The 16967-nt window shown below is 39.3% G+C and overlaps 2 protein-coding genes across 10 annotated transcripts in view; both read right to left on the bottom strand.

Moving 5' to 3' along the window:
- The window catches only part of LOC103022226 (gastrula zinc finger protein XlCGF7.1), a 70920-nt gene that overhangs the window by 17707 nt on the left and 36246 nt on the right, over positions 1–16967 (bottom strand). The window contains exon 1 of one of the 2 annotated variants that reach the window (XM_049482663.1): positions 2772–2806. The exons of the other annotated variant lie outside the window; for it this stretch is intronic. The gene's annotated coding sequence lies outside the window, so the exon portion shown is untranslated. Of the gene's footprint in view, positions 1–2771; positions 2807–16967 lie in introns of those variants that run through there. 2 annotated transcript variants of the gene reach the window in all.
- The window catches only part of LOC103024826 (zinc finger protein 239), a 74871-nt gene that overhangs the window by 5032 nt on the left and 52872 nt on the right, over positions 1–16967 (bottom strand). For 4 of the 8 annotated variants that reach the window (XM_049482645.1, XM_049482648.1, XM_049482647.1 and 1 more), the window contains exon 2: positions 181–1611. The exons of 1 other annotated variant lie outside the window; for it this stretch is intronic. In XM_049482645.1, coding sequence (XP_049338602.1) covers positions 728–1513 — 786 coding nt within the window. In that variant the 5' untranslated portion in view covers positions 1514–1611 and the 3' untranslated portion in view covers positions 181–727. Of the gene's footprint in view, positions 1–180; positions 1612–2771; positions 2839–10606; positions 13260–14066; positions 14830–16967 lie in introns of those variants that run through there. 3 more of the 8 variants (XM_049482643.1, XM_049482642.1, XM_049482641.1) reach the window with 3 other exon arrangements.

A 16967-nucleotide genomic window follows, 5' to 3' on the forward strand; every position in this document is an offset into this window, starting at 1 on the left:
TGTGTCTCATCAGAAGGAGCCCAATTATTTTTTTCTTATACAAAAATAAAGTCGATATTAAACAAAATAAACCTTTATATTTTTTCAGACATGCTCTTGTTTATAAGACTGCACTTTGCTGTTTATGCACAATACAATACATTTTATCTTTGTATAGAAAATACAGTACCCAGAAGGAAGTGTAGGAAAGTTTATATGGAGTTTTATTTATTGAGTCACACATACAGAAGTATTTTCTCAGTACCGGGTCAGACTACAGTGTTTAAGGTTAATCCGAAATCTTTTAATATTTGTGTTTTGATGCACAAACTAGAACCTTCATCTAAATATACAGTTTAAACTAAAGTGCTTATAGGCAAGTCTGTTCACTTAATCGTCTTCTGTGCAAAGTAAACAAGCTGTTATTTTCACTCATGTTATTAAAATTAAAGTTATTTTAAAATCCCTATTAAAATCTTTTCAAACCCTCGGAACAGTTTGTGATGTTTGGACAAATGTTGCACAAAACATGCATAAAAAAAATGTTTGTTCAGTTTGTTTTGGCTCCTGCACTTGCTCAGATCTCCACACCGAGGGGGCTGGCCCCGGCTCCTCCCCCTGCTCTCAGCGAATCCGGCATGATTACGGACTTTCGTCGTTTTTGTTTTTAAAGAGTTTAATTGTTCACAAGTTCAGTCATGTTACAAAAACAGTAGCTGGTCTCCTTCTTACGAAAATAACGTCTCTGTTAAAACGTAATGCCGGAAGCTCCTCCCACACTGAGTGATGTCACTGCTTCTGTTCTGTGATTACACTGGTGTTTCTTGAGTACATCGCTCGTTCTAAAGCTCCGCCCACATTCTGAGCAGTAATACGGTTTTTCTCCAGTGTGAATTCGCTGATGTATCTTAAGGATGTGATTCGTTCTGAAGCTCCGCCCACAGTCCGAGCAGTGGAACGGTTTCTCTCCGGTATGAATTCTCTGGTGAGTTTGGAGTTGACCCTGTTCATTAAAGCTCTTCCCGCACTCTGCACACTGGAAGGGTTTCTCTCCAGTATGAATTCTCTGGTGAACTCGTAGATGCGTCAGTCCCCGAAAGCTCTTCCCGCACTCGGCGCAGTAGTGAGGTTTCTCTCCGGTATGAATCTGCTGGTGAACCTTCAGGACGTCGCTCGTTCTAAAGCTCTTCCCGCACTCTGAGCAGTAATACGGTTTCTCTCCGGTATGAATTTGTTGGTGTTTCTGCAGGTTACTCCTCACGTTAAAGCTCTTCCCGCACTCGGAGCAGTGATACGGTTTCTCTCCGGTATGAATTCGCTGGTGAATTCGGAGAGGAGTGAGTCGACGGAAGCTCTTCCCGCAGTGTGAACAGAGATGCGGTTTCTCTCCGGTGTGAATTCTCTGGTGTGCTTTAAGATGACTCTGCTGAGTAAAAATCTTTCCACACTCTGAACACTGGAGAGATTTCTCTTCTTCTGAACTTATCTGATCTTTTTGTCTGATAAAATCGTTTCTGTGGTTCATGGAGACCATCTTCTCCTCTGGAGTGTGTTGATGTGGTTGGGGAGGTGTGTTAGAACTGTATGATAGTCGGTATTAAACTGAGGAGAAGAACAGCCTGTAATTCCTTCCTTTAAGAAAAAAAGAGAGAAAATTAGTGAACGGCAAAGAAATTAATATGGTGTTTCTCAGGGGTTCGTCTGTGTAAAATATTTCACTCTTCTACTCTTTAGTGACAAAACTCCTGCATCTGGACAGCAACTGTAAAAACAGGAGGATAAGTGAGTTTTTAGGCTTTAGTTTTTCTCGGTCACATGACATCATGGCGTTCAGTAGCTCCTCCATTTCCACTCACTGTTGTGTTTTTAACGTGGATCTCCGTGGAAACCGTGGGGTGCCCAAAGTGTAATTACAGTGCGCAGCAGTGGACAAATATCTATTTTATTAAACGTGAATCGTAGGCCCGTCACAATAACAAACGTTTTTGCAAACGATATGATGTCCCAGAAATTATTGCGATAAACAATATTTTTGGCATTTTAAGACTAATAAATGGCACTAATATCATAACAAAGGAATTACACCCTTGTAAAGACAATTCACTTTCCATTCCTGTTCATGGACCTGATTTTGGAACCTGAAAAGTTGGCTGAAGCAACACAAACTTAAGAGACACTAAAGTTGAGTGACTAGAGCCGCACTGAGTCGTTACTCTGTTTCTTTAAGTTTGTTTTGGTGTTGATTTTTCCATTTTTCCTAAAAACAGTACAAAATTGAACCTGAATTTTTCTCAGAGGACGTCAGTCAGTTTGTACAAACAGCAACACATATAATTTCTGAGCAGCTAATGCACAAACTTCACTCTAAATTCATGATTCACCTGAAATCTAATCAACAATCATCATTCAGGAGATTTCCAGAAAAAATCTAATAAAAATGTATAAAATACTAATGGCTGTTCTGGTGGGCACAGTATCATATACTGAGGATAAATACTCCTAAATAATCAAATATCATTATTATAATTCTCCCTGATCCCAAAACACCCGATCCAACTAATTACTTAATTAATTAATTAGTTAATTGCTGATTAGTCACTGATATACTGGCTATAAACACTCCTCTATCCACCTCAGCTCAAACTGAATAAAGGCTGTTTCTGTGTTTACTCTTATTTTACATCTTACTGTTCCAACAGAGAACATTTCTCCACCCACTGAGTGAGTTATAATCCCAGTATAATACCAATAAACCCAGTATAATCAGTATAATTTATATTATAGTTATTTACCTGCAGCAGATCCTGATTCTCTACAGAAACACTGCAGATCTTCTTCTGCTCTGAACTTCAGTGTTTGGAGAATCTGTTGTATATCTGGTGCCCTCTGCTGGACTGCAGATAAACTACCACTAAAACTGTTCAGACACATGTAGAAAATCACATTCCAGTTTCTTCACTGTAGGAGCTTCAATTAGGAGACTTTCCAACTTTCCATGTAACTGTTGTAAATAATTGCTTATGATGTATATAATTTTTTGTGAATAAGAGTGTAACTTTTATTTTATATATTTGGTTTCGTAATACAAGCCAACAGTCTCGCGAGAGTATCTCGCATAGGTTTTGTTTTCATGCTGGCTTCAGGCTGGACTCCTCGTGTGCTGCTAAAAAGGTTTTACTGATAGATGTGTTAATGACTGAAGTGAGAAAGCCCTGTTGAGGATAATTCCCTTGTACGATGCATGCAGCCAACGAGTTTTCACGGTGGATTAGGAGAGAAGCTTCAAATAAACCTGTGAGGAGAAAGCCACTTGTGTCTGCCTGTGCATTGAGGGAGTTACAGTGAAAACTCGACCTGTTCGTCAGCGCGAGTGGACGTGAAGTGATGCGGCAGGATTTAAGAACCAGCGGACGTTTACGTAGTGTTTATTGCGCACGGAGCCGATAGCGCCGGACTGAGAGATGAGTCGCGCACACACACAGAAGGAGCTAAAGAACCACACAGCTACACACAGCAACGCCAAGACATAGCCACAAATACATTAATCACTAATAAGTAAAGAGTGATTTAAGAAGAGGGCTTTGTAAAAGTATAAAAGACTGTAAAGCAAGTAATATTTCTGTGGTGTGTGGTAAAGTAAGAGGTGTTTGTTTCGTATTAGCTAAGTTCGCATTGTATAGAGAAGTGTACCATAGATAAGGGGTACATTAATTTCCCATTGAATGTTCTACAGTTCAGATTTATAATGTGTTTACAGATTATTATTTGACATCGTATATTTGTTTTCAAGTGTGAGCTAACTTGGCCTAAAGCAGTGATTCAAAATGACAGAGCCAAATAAGCAGATAATTCAGGGTAGAAATAGTGAACATTCCTGTGATCAGCTTAAAGAGGATGGTGCTGAAGACCAGCAAGAAAAAGAGCAGCATCCAAGACGAAGTGAAAGAACCAGAACTCTAACAGAGAAGGGCAAAGAAATGCAAGACAAAAGGATAAAAGCACTTAAACAAAGATTTAACTATATTTACAGCAAATGGAGAGCACATGTGAGATCTTCTAAAAGGTCCCTTATGCAAGCAGAAGAGCCTTTGTCTGATGATTTGCTCAATGATATCATTGGTGATGTCACAGGTCTTTCTGCAGATGTTCAGCTTGTATATGATGAGCTACGCAAAATCTCAGTTCCAGACCAGGAAGTTCGTCGAAGTGTGGATCTCTGTGTAGAAATGTCTAATTTCATCGTAGCTAGAGCTTCAAGTCGACTGGATGGAAAAGTTCCAGAAAAAGAAGAAGAAGATTGGCCTGAAGCAGGCTCTCTCTTCGACTCAAGCTCCTGTAAATCAGGGTCCCTCACTTCATACACAAAAGGCACCTCAGAGCACTCAAACCAGTCGTCTGTGAAGCGACAGGACGCTGCAGCTGAAGCTGCTGCAAGCCTAGCTGTCCTCAATGTGTTACAAGAACAGGAGAGAGAACAGTTGGAATTACAGTACTTAGAAGCAGAAGTTAAAAGGAAGATAGCTGATCAAGAAGCAACAGCTGTAAGACGTCATTTAGAACAGGAAGCAGAAGAGGTGCAACGAAAGATGAAGTGGGAAGAAGAAGAAGCTAAAATCAAAACTCAGCTGGAGGAAGAAAATGTAGTCATGCAAAAAACTCTTGAAGAAAAACGAAGAAAGATAAAGCACTTGGAGACAGTGAAAAGTCTTAATGCAGCACAAGCAAGAATTCTGGTGTATGATCAAGTGAGAAACACAGAAAAAGACGATCAGAAGGACATTCTGGACCATAAGTTGGTAGCAGACAACCAAGTGCCTGTTCCTATAAGTCATCCGTCCATGTGTGTTTCTCCTGTTCCTAAAGCTGTGGCCACATCCTCGAATGAAAGTACAGCAGAGCTTGTTAAGGTGCTAGCAGGGGCTTTAAGTGCCAACAGAATTCCAATTCCTGAACCATCCGTTTTCAGTGGAGATCCATTAAAATACAATGATTGGAAGCTCTCGTTTGAAACATTGATTGACCAGAAAACCATTCAAGACAAGGAGAAGATATACTACCTCCGTAGATATGTGAGTGGGCAAGCTAAAACAGCACTCGATGGCTATTTTTTACTCGGAACTGAGTCTGCCTACGTTGAAGCATGGAAGATTTTAGAGGAGAGATATGGAAACCCATTCACAATTGCTAAATCTTACAGAGACAAGCTCCATACTTGGCCCAAGATAGGACCTAAGGACAGTTTTGAGCTCAGAGCATTTGTTGATTTTCTCCGTAGTTGTGAGGCTGCCATGGTTCACATCAAAGCATTGGATATCTTGAATGATTGTAATGAAAACCGAAAAATTCTGTCAAAGTTACCAGACTGGTTAACAGCAAGATGGAACCGAAAGGTTATTGAAGTAGAAGAAGAGAGTAACCAATTTCCCTCATTCAGTCACTTTGTGAAATTTCTGACCAGAGAAGCAAAAATAGCTTGTAACCCTGTTACTTCACTGCAGTCACTGAAACAAGGTGAGACAGAAAAAACAAGATTCCAAAGACACCAAAGCATTGGAGCAAAGACATTGTCCACAAGTACTACTGAGAAGACTGCCAGTACATGCACTTTCTGTAAGAATGCTGAACACACATTGCATAAATGCAAGAAGTTCACGGAGAAAGCAGTTTCTGACAGAATCAAATTCATTCAAGGCGAAAAGCTTTGCTTTGGTTGTCTCAAGCCTGGTCACTACTCGAAGTTCTGCAACAGTAGAAGTGTTTGTGACAAATGCCACAAACTACATCCTACATGTCTACATGAAGACAGAACCAAAGAACAACAAAACACAACACGAGCCAAGCAAAATTTAAGACAAGAAAACCCAAGTTCAAGCCAAGTTCACTACAGGGAAACCCCTCAGTTTACACAACATAAAGACACATCTACCATCGCTACTTCAAATAGAGTAGTACTTCATGAAGCCAACTTACAAACAGCTGCAATAATTCCTGTTTGGCTTTCATCCACAGTTCAACCAGCACATGAAATCCTAGTGTATGCTCTGTTGGATTCTCAAAGCGACACAACCTTTGTTTTAAGTGAAGTGGCAGATGCTTTGAAAGCAAACAAAGAACAAGTCAAGCTTAAGCTCTCTACTATGACCTCAAGAAACACAGTAGTAAAATCTCAGAGAGTGAACAATCTCCAAGTGCGTGGCTTTTACTCTGGTAAGAAGATTCATCTACCACCAGTCTACACACGTGAGTTTATCCCAGCCAACAGAACTCACATACCCACAGATGGCACTGCAAAGGCTTGGTCCCACTTAGAGCACCTCCAAGATGAGATTGCACCTCTTCAGGACTGTGAAGTAGGTCTACTCATTGGATATAACTGCTCACAGGTCCTGCTTCCAAGGGAAGTTGTTTCTGGCAAAGAAAATCAGCCTTATGCACAGCGCACAGACCTTGGATGGTGTATTGTTGGCCACAGCAATCCCTGTGTGGACTATGGTGACGCCATTGGAATCAGCCATCGGATAGTAGTGAGACAGGTGACAGCAGGTATGGAGACATCTGTTAATCTAAAAACTCAAGTACACTATGTGAATCGAATCAAAGTGAAAGAGATCACTCCAGCTGACATAATAAAAGTGCTTGAATCTGATTTTTCAGCAAGAATCAGAGAAGATGATTCTGTGTCACAAGAGGATCTCAAGTTTCTTTCAAAGTTGAGAGACAACATTACGCAAAAAGACAACGGTCACTTCGAAATGCCTTTGCCATTCAAAGATGAAAGACCGAATTTATCGAACAACAAGATATGTGCAATACATCGACTGAAATGTCTTGAAAGGAAATTTAAGAAGGATCAGAGGTACTATAAAGACTATGTAGCCTTTATGAACGACATCCTTTCACGTGACGAGGCAGAAAAGGTCCCTGAGGAAGAACTTGACCACAGTTCAGTTTGGTATATTCCACACCACGGAGTTTATCATCCACAGAAGCCAGGAAAAATACGTGTAGTATTTGACTGTTCTGCCAAGTATCAAGACACATCCCTCAACGACCATCTTCTCACCGGTCCTGACTTGACAAATTCATTAGTGGGTGTCCTGTGCCGCTTCCGAAAGAGTCCTGTTGCAGTCATGTGCGACATAGAGCGGATGTTCCACCAATTTCATGTGAAACGGGAAGATCAAGATTACTTGAGATTCCTATGGTGGGAAAATGGCAACTTGGAAACCACACCATCAGTGTACAGAATGAAAGTTCATTTGTTTGGAGCAGCCTCATCCCCAGGATGTGCCAACTTCGGCCTAAAACATCTGGCAGAAAAAAGCCAAGGACAGTTCAGAAAAAACACCATAGACTTTATTCTGAAGAATTTCTATGTTGACGACGGGATTGTGAGTCTTCAAACTGAGAAGGAAGCTATCCAACTTGTCAAGGAAGCAAGAGACCTTTGCAACACTGGCAAGTTACGGCTCCATAAGTTTGTGTCCAATAGTGAGAATGTGATTGCAACTATTCCAGAAGAAGAACGCTCCATGGTCAAAGATCCAGACATGGCTTTGAGTTTGCCATATATGGAGAGAGCTCTTGGAGTAGAATGGTCCATCACATCAGACTCATTCAAGTTCAGAGTTCAAGTGAAACCCAATCCTCTTACACGAAGGGGTGTGCTGTCCACTGTAGCCTCTATGTATGATCCTATGGGGTTCATGGCACCCTTCATACTTTTGGGTAAACAAATACTCCAACAAATGTGCAAAGAGAAAGTAGGCTGGGATGACGAACTTCCAGAAAACTTACGACCTCGGTGGGAGTCCTGGCTTAGAGACCTACCCAATCTTGCTGAAATGCAGATTGAACGATGCTTTCTACCATCAGGGTTTGGCAAAGTCAAAAGGCAAGAGCTTCACACCTTTTCCGATGCAAGTGTTTCTGGATATGGTGCATGTACTTACCTACGCACCATTAATCAGTCTGATGAAGTCCATTGCTGTCTTGTAATGGCAAAATCAAGAGTTTCCCCGACTAACGTCATAACTATACCGAGGCTTGAACTCTCTGCAGCAGTTATTGCAGTCCGAGTCAGTGATATGCTTCAAAGGGAGTTAGAAATCGAAGACCTGCAAGAGTACTTTTGGACAGATTCTACAGTTGTGCTTGGTTACCTGAATAATGACGCCAGAAGGTTTCAGGTGTTCGTGGCAAACCGCATACAAAGAATCAAATCAAGTACAAAAACTGAACAATGGGCTCATGTTTCCTCTGACAATAACCCAGCAGATCATGCCTCTCGGGGTTTGACTGCAGAGCAGCTTAAAACATCAAGCTGGTTTACAGGACCAAAGTTTCTTTGGCAAAGAGATCTACCCGACAGAGAGCTCAAGGTGGGAGAAATCAAGGCAGATGATCCTGAACTCCGCAAGTCTTTTGTGTGTAACACTGATGCAAGGGAGGTCAGATCAATATTGGATCGCCTACAGAAATTCTCTGATTGGTCAAGGGTAGTAAGAGCAGTTGCCAGATTGAAACGGGCAATTAAAGAGTTCAAAGGACTGAAGCAAAGAACTAATAAAAGCACAAGCTTAGAAGAACGGAAAGAAGCTGAATTTGCTATAGTTAGATTAGTTCAAGAAGAACCGTTTTCTCATGAGATTAAGAGGTTGAAGCTAAAGGACAAGGATGCTGAGACCAAAGACAGCAAGTTGTGCAAGTTAAGTCCATTCTTGGATGAAGAAGGTATCCTACGAGTGGGAGGACGCTTAAGTCAAGCCATGTTGCACCCACATGTGAAGCATCCAGCAATACTTCCGAAGAACAGCCACATTTCGGATTTACTCATCAAGCACTGTCACGAAAAAACACAGCATCAAGGGCGAGGAATGACGGTTAATGAAATCCGAGCAAACGGATGGTGGATCATGGGATGTAGCAGTGCTGTTTCTTCACACATCTTTAAATGTGTTAAGTGCAGAAAGTTCAGGAGATGTGCTGAAGAACAAAGGATGGGCGACTTACCACAGGATAGAACGGAAACAGTTCCACCCTTTACTTACACTGGCATAGACTGTTTTGGTCCCATCTATGTGAAGGAAGGAAGAAAAGAGCTCAAGAAATATGGTCTAGTACTAACCTGCCTCTGTTCTAGAGCCATACATATAGAAGTGGTTGACGATTTGACGACTGATGCATTTATCAATGCTTTAAGAGCATTCATTGCCTTAAGAGGACATGTTCGTCAACTAAGATGTGACCAAGGAACCAATTTTGTTGGTGCGAAAAGAGAGTTTGCAGAACTCATGAAAGGGATGGATCAAGAAAAGGTGCAGGCTTTAGGATGTGAGTTTCTTATGAATCCCCCTGCAGCAAGTCACAGAGGTGGTGCCTGGGAAAGGCAAATAAGAACTATCAGAAGTGTTCTTACTGCTATTCTGGACCAGTCAGCACAAAGGCTTGATGGCACCTCTTTGAGGACATTTCTGTATGAGGTCATGGCCATCATTAACAGTAGACCACTTACGGTTGAGAATTTGAACGACCCAACCGGACCTGAACCTTTGACTCCAAACCACATACTTACAATGAAGTCTACCATTATTCTACCCCCACCTGGACACTTTGTCAGAGAAGATCTTTATCTCCAAAGAAGGTGGCGCAAAGTCCAGTATTTGGCTAATGAATTTTGGATTAGATGGAGAAAGGAGTATCTTTTGAATCTACAGATTAGACAGAAATGGCACAAGACTAGAAGAAACATGAAAGTCAATGACATTGTTCTTCTACAAGATGCGCAAGCACCACGCAACGAATGGAAGCTGGCCAGAATCACAGAAGTCTACCCAGGGTTAGATGGTAGGGTGAGAAAGTTAAGATTGCAAGTTAGTGACACTACATTCGACAAAAAAGGGAAGCAAACAACTAAAATAACATTCCTTGAAAGATCTATTCAGAAGGTTGTTACTCTGCTCGAAGCAGATTAAGGTGTTTAATGCGTTCAGCCTAATTGAGTAATTGTTAACTGGTGAACAGCTTTGTGTAAAGAAATCCCACATCAAGGTTTGTGATTTGGTGGGAGTGTAACTGTTGTAAATAATTGCTTATGATGTATATAATTTTTTGTGAATAAGAGTGTAACTTTTATTTTATATATTTGGTTTCGTAATACAAGCCAACAGTCTCGCGAGAGTATCTCGCATAGGTTTTGTTTTCATGCTGGCTTCAGGCTGGACTCCTCGTGTGCTGCTAAAAAGGTTTTACTGATAGATGTGTTAATGACTGAAGTGAGAAAGCCCTGTTGAGGATAATTCCCTTGTACGATGCATGCAGCCAACGAGTTTTCACGGTGGATTAGGAGAGAAGCTTCAAATAAACCTGTGAGGAGAAAGCCACTTGTGTCTGCCTGTGCATTGAGGGAGTTACATTCCACATACGCAGATACATCCTTTACACCACTGTATCACTATTCATTTACTCACCTGTCTCTCTTACCTGTAGAGGTACATGAACAGACATATTCACCCCACTATTAACCACATGCAGCACTTTATAACAGCACACTTTTTTTGAAAAGGCAATTTTAACACATTATAAAATTTCAGGCACATCATCATAATGAAGCTTTCTATCACCATAGTTTATTTTTTGTTTGTTTATTTATTCAAAATGCATTTTTTACACACAAGTGATAGTATCTCATCTGTAGGAGTGCAAAATAATTATGTACTTATACAAAAATGAAGGAGACACAATAAGCTAAATGATTTATTTACAAACAAGAAAACTTTTACTTATTACTTTTAAATGATGCAGAATGTTTACATGCACATTACAATACATCTTATAGCAGTGCTAAACAACAAGCTGTGTATAAAAAACAATTAGGGTTCTGAAGCTGCAGCGCCATTCAGAATAAAACATTTAGACTGATATGGGCAATATTTATTTACACTACATACACAGAAGTAGCGTCTCTCAGAATCAGGACAGGCTGCCTTGTTGGCTAATAAAGGTTCACACTACACAATTAATTAGTGACACGGGATCACAAATTACACTATTTTTTACAATGGGAAATCACTGATTCACCAGATTCTCGAGAACATGCCAGAACTAAACACAGGAGATCTAGTGATGCCAAACCAGAGAGGAGAATACGCACTTAAAGTGAGCCCAACATGAACGAGTTCATATGAAGCAACTGAGTAAAATCAGAATTTATAAATAGCTGATCAGTTTAACACTAAAATATGTACTTATGTCCTCAAGATCGAACTATATCATATAATTATACATAATTATTAGGGGTTTAAACTCCAGTTATAAACATTTTAAACTCAGTGCTCTGACTGTAACTCCAGCTTCAGTCAGCTCACAATAGTGCTTTACAGAGTCAAACTGTAAATACTGTGTTTTCTGTAGATAAACTGAAATATACAGGCACTATTTCTTAGTTTATTTAGTAAAACACATTGTTCTACTTTCTGAAATGAAAGGAATACTAAGAATAAGCATTTAGTTACTATTTTAATATAGTTTTATATTAACTTCTAGCTCCATTCACCTTCATTCATAGAGGACTCACTCGGGAGCTCCCTCTTGTGTTTAACAGTGATTTACTGATCTAACAGGGGAACAGATATATATTTCTATATAAATGTATATATGGATATCCATATAAACAGCTCTGCTAATGGAGGAGATGAGTTTTGGACCTCTACATAATTCCACTGTCTGTAGGTAGTTACTACTCCCAGTCGCTGACTGAGTCAGGTATCTAGCATGACAAATATTTACTGGGCGTCTGCAAGATCAGTCTGCTATGGATTGACGAACGTCTTTTAGTAGTTTACGTTAAACAACTGAGCGAACGCAGAGAGATCCACGATTCGCCTCAGAGCAGATTTTTTGTTGCCGGCGTTGGCGACACTAAAAACTAGGTTAAAATCGTGTGGCGCTAACCTGACATATAAGAAGAAACATGCCAGACGTCTCAGCATGTTGTTGTCTTCTTTATCATGACAACAAATTGTTCTTGTTGGTGCTGATTGTATTTCCTCCACACAGATTCTTTGGTCGTCCTTACCAAAACAAAACCAAGACTCATCATTAAAAATAAGGATAAAAGTCTGGTAAAAAAACACATCAGCTTCTTTCATCCACTGCTGCCAGTAACATACCACAATCTCTATGTGATCCCATTGGCTGCTGTAGGTAGCTACTGCTTTTGACTCCCAGTCTCTGACTGAGTCAGATATCTAGCATGACAAATATTTGCCAGGCTCGTCGGCGAGTGTTTTTAGTAGTTTACGCTAAACGACTGAGCGAACGCAGAGAGATCCCCGATTCGCCTCAGAACAGATTACAGCCTCAGTCTACCTTCACAGGTACGCAGAATATCTCAGTGTCTGAGGCTCCGCCCACACTGTGTTGTGTCGCCGCTTCTGTTCTATGATGGCAGTTGTGTTTTCTGAGGACGCCGCTCGCTCTGAAGCTCCTCCCACAGTCTGAGCAGTAATACGGTCTCTCTCCGGTATGAATTCGCTGGTGCGTCTTGAGGACGTCACTCGTTCTGAAGCTCCTCCCACAATCCGAGCAGTAATACGGTTTCTCTCCGGTATGAATTCTCTGATGCGTTTGGAGTTGACCTTTTTCATTAAAGCTCCTCCCACATTCTGAGCAGGGAAACGGTTTCTCTCCGGAATGAATTCGCTCATGTTTCTTAAGGAAATCGCTAGTTCTGAAGCTCCTCCCACACTCTGAGCAGTAATACGGTTTCTCTCCGGTATGAATTCTCTGGTGTTTCTGGAGATTACTGTTCACGTTAAAACTCTTGCCGCAGTCTGAACAGTGAAACGGTTTCTCTCCAGTATGAATTCTCTGGTGAATTCGGAGATGAGTCAGTCGGCGAAAACTCTTCCCGCAGTCTGAGCAGTGATGCGGTTTCTCTCCAGTATGAATTCTCTGGTGTTTCCTGAAGGAACAGCCCTCTCTAAAGCTCTTCCCGCAGACTGAGCAGTGATAGGGTTTCTCTCCGGTATGAATTCTCTGATGTGCTTTAAGGGAACTCTGCTGAGTAAAACTCTTCCCGCACTCTGAACACTGGGAACATCTCTTTATCTCTGTTTGTTTTTCTTTATTTTCAACAACTGAAGCGTTAATGAGGCGAGAGGGAGAAGAAGCTCCTTCATTTTTAGAGTTTATAGAGACCATGTTTATTTAAGGTATTATTTGATGTATTTAGGGAAATAAATTAGATCTCAGGAGGACAGTGAGGACGTTATTAATTCCTGAAAGAGAAAGACAAATGAGAATATGAGTAAATTACTCATAAAAGATGATATTTAATTGTAATAAAATTAAACAAATACATTTCAACTCAACATCAGCATGTATTAGTTGTATTAGTTAAAGAGCAGAAACAAACAAATATTCCAGTGAAAGCAGTTCGTTTTGTCAGGGACCGTACGGTCCTGAAAAACCTGGATAAATCAAGGAATTTAAAAATAGCAGTTTTCAGGCCTGGATAAGTTTTGGAAAAATAAAAATATAAAAAAAGTCATTAACCAATAATGGAAATGTATTGGTTAAAAAGTGTTGGTTTTAAAGTGTAAAAAAATAGAACAGAGAGGAGAAAAACACTTTTCACAGCGTCAATACAAGTGCTTTACACGAACAGAGATAAAATACAAAGAAAAAAACTAAATAAATGTGAAAAATTACAGAGACATTAACAGTGTTTTAGACTGAATTAAACCTGATTAAACAGTAAAATGTTTTCAGCCTGATCTCTTCTAATTCTCACTGTAAACTTGTTTAATTTATGAATAAAAATATAATCTTTCTGGTGTAAAACAGAACATCAGAGCTTTAGAGTGAGGAGAGAGATCTACAGTAAAACAGAAAAACTGACCTTTAACTAATAATAAAGAATTATTATTGATATTATATTATCACAGGCTGAGAGATTGAATTAAATCTGCTAAAATCTGTATTATATTCTACATTTCTATTCCCCCACCCATTACAGTAGAACTGAGTTATTATATATTATATACAGTATATAAAACAGTATAATTTATATTATAGTTATTTACCTGCAGCAGATCCTGATTCTCTACAGAAACACTGCGGATCTTCTTCTGCTCATTTTTATCCCCAGGTTTAGCTCTGGCGCCCCTGCTGGACTGAAGCGGTATTACACCGCACTCTGATTTTAAACCCACCCGTTACCAGTGTGGTAATGATGTGAAATATTTTACTGTTTGCAATAATAAAATATCACTATACAAACATCACCGTAAAAAAAGTAACCATTAGAAACACTGCATTTGATTTAATTTTACTTTATTTTAATTTTCCCGACAGTCACCACCTGCTTTCTGCTTTACAGTTGTAATAAAAACTACTAACTATAATAAAATAGATGACACAAGATGTATATGATAATTATATCGGATTTCACAGCTGTTCTTATCACTGTATGTCAAACATATAACAGATTGATAGTGTTTCCAAAACTAAATAATTCTTTAGAACAATCTCCAGCCAATCCTCTCTCTCCAAACAGAGCACAGAAATACGTCAACTGTTTCTGATATAAGCTGATTCTTTAGTTTAAATACGGAACTTTTAGAACTTTTATTTTGAAAAACAATTATTTTTTAAATAAAAGTCTGGAGGAAGAGTGGAGAGATACAGTCCAAGCAGCTTAAAGTCTAGTGTGAAGTTTCCACCAATCAGTGATGATTTTGAGATGCAGATTTCATTTTCCAGCAGGACTTCGCCGACTGCCAAAATACCAATTGTTCTTATATAATATTCTAATTTTCTGAGACACTGACTTTTGGCTGTAAGCTTCGTAATGTCGTAGAAATGAAAATTGAAAGGTGGGTCCGCACCCACCTCTCGCCTGGGCTACGACTCCCTTGCGTGTTCGTTGAATGGAGAGTCAAGACAGATGGAGGTGAAGTTGAAAGCAAACCAAGTATTTATTACTGAATTCAGGAGAACATACAAACACGGTTACGACCGTTCAGCATACGTTCTGACCCCCCTAATGATCTGACTCCATGTATATACGAAAAATGACGTGATATCTGCCGATGAGGCGTTGCTAAAATCATCTCCTGTCAGCATGCATGGTGTTACGTGTTAGCGCTCAAGATTCGCTAGTCTTTGGCCTTGAGTGTGCGCAGACAGTCCGGCATTTGTTCAGTAATTAGACAGTGTTGCACTCCCTGTGCGCATGCCCTCCTCAATTTGACAGGTGAAGGACTTTACGTGCACGGAGAGAGAAAGACCGTATTGTTTGCCCAAAAGTCTCTGTATTAAGCGAGGTCATGCAGAATGCACTATCTGCTGATTTTGTAGCTGTTAGTGAGAAAAACATGCAATCACACAATGGGTTTCAGTGAGGTGTCAGTGGCGCGTGATTCGTCTGCCATACAATTAGGTCTATACGTTTATGTATCATGTGGGTTAGTTTGTCAGCCTAAGGCCTGTGTTTAGTCACATGCTTGTTAAAAACAATGCTTCACTATATACGTGAAGAATATGGTGGTTAATGGTTAGTTTTCTATATAAATGTGTAAAAAATATACTGTGAGTAATAAAATGATCAAATATAGTGTTAACATTGGTTAATGCATATAAAACAGTTATGAAATGATCAAATGTAGTGTGAGTATTGGTTAGTGCATATAAAATACAAGGTTTCACACGATGATTATGTAATTTTAGATACTAAGATAAGTAATCATGATTGTGAGATGTTTGTCAATATATTCAAGGTAAAACAAGGTTTCTTCGTAAGATTTCCCACAATTCCCCCTTTCGACGTATCAAACAGATACGTCGACAAACCGTAATTCCTCCAAATCATGTATTTACATATGTTCAACACTTGAAAACATGTGTATGAACATTTTACTAAAATGTGGGAGCGAAAACCTGTCGCGGCAGCCTTCCAACCTATTTTGACAGGAAAAATTCTCTCACAGCCCCTCTGCCACCCAGGCGGCTAATGAGATGAACTCTATCAAAGGAGGAAGTGACATCATAACCTTAAAGTCATCCCCAAGACTAGTTGGTTTACAGCAGTTCCTCTTGCTCTTCCTCACATTCCAGTATAGGCCGATCCCAATTGACATGTGTCGACCTAATTACGTGTTCCCACTTGTTACAAGGTCTGGCTTTATTAAGCTGCTTAATCGGTGTTATGGGTGATTCTCATGAAGCTGCATGCAACATGTCCATGACAATTTTTAAAATCAGTACTTAATTCACAAAAACTCTGATATTGTGTGTAAAGCAAATAGGTAGTACTGTATGGATCAATTGTTTTCATTATCATAGAAAATTATTTTTATATAAATTAATTAAAAAAATATATATGGAAATTCTCATCACCGTTATGTGTCCGTACCCCTTCCTTCTAATTTTAAGTTAAACCATATTAAAAGTACTAAGCATATCGAATCAATAAAATAGATTAAAGTCATTTATAATTTAAAATATCAATATTTATACATAATATAAATATTTTTGAACCAAAAAATGTACTTGATTTTAAACAAAATAACTGTGTCCGAAGAATTTTTTCTCATTACCGTTTCATGATTTTACCCCCCTAAAAATTACACTGTGCCTTTAAATTGATCAGCTATCCCATGATGCATCACTTCAGAGACAAGCTTCAAAATGGAGATAAGGTCAGTTGGTTACTATTCTCTCCCTTTGAGAAATCTGTGTTAATATTACTAAAACTGTCCTCAGTTACACTGTGTATTATCATTACCGTTATGGTTTAATACTCATTACTTTTAAAAATATAAAAAAAAATTATTTCATTAATATTATCACAATACAAGGCTTCGACAGTTGGCAAAGTTATAGGTTGTTATCATATTAGCATTTTAAGTTATTTGTGAAATTAGCTAAGAGCATCTCATTACCGTTATGGATCTAAAATGTTAATTGTTTTAAATGTTTCACAT

This window comes from Astyanax mexicanus, chromosome 8 (genome assembly GCF_023375975.1).
Source record: "Astyanax mexicanus isolate ESR-SI-001 chromosome 8, AstMex3_surface, whole genome shotgun sequence".
NCBI lineage: Eukaryota > Metazoa > Chordata > Actinopteri > Characiformes > Acestrorhamphidae > Astyanax > Astyanax mexicanus.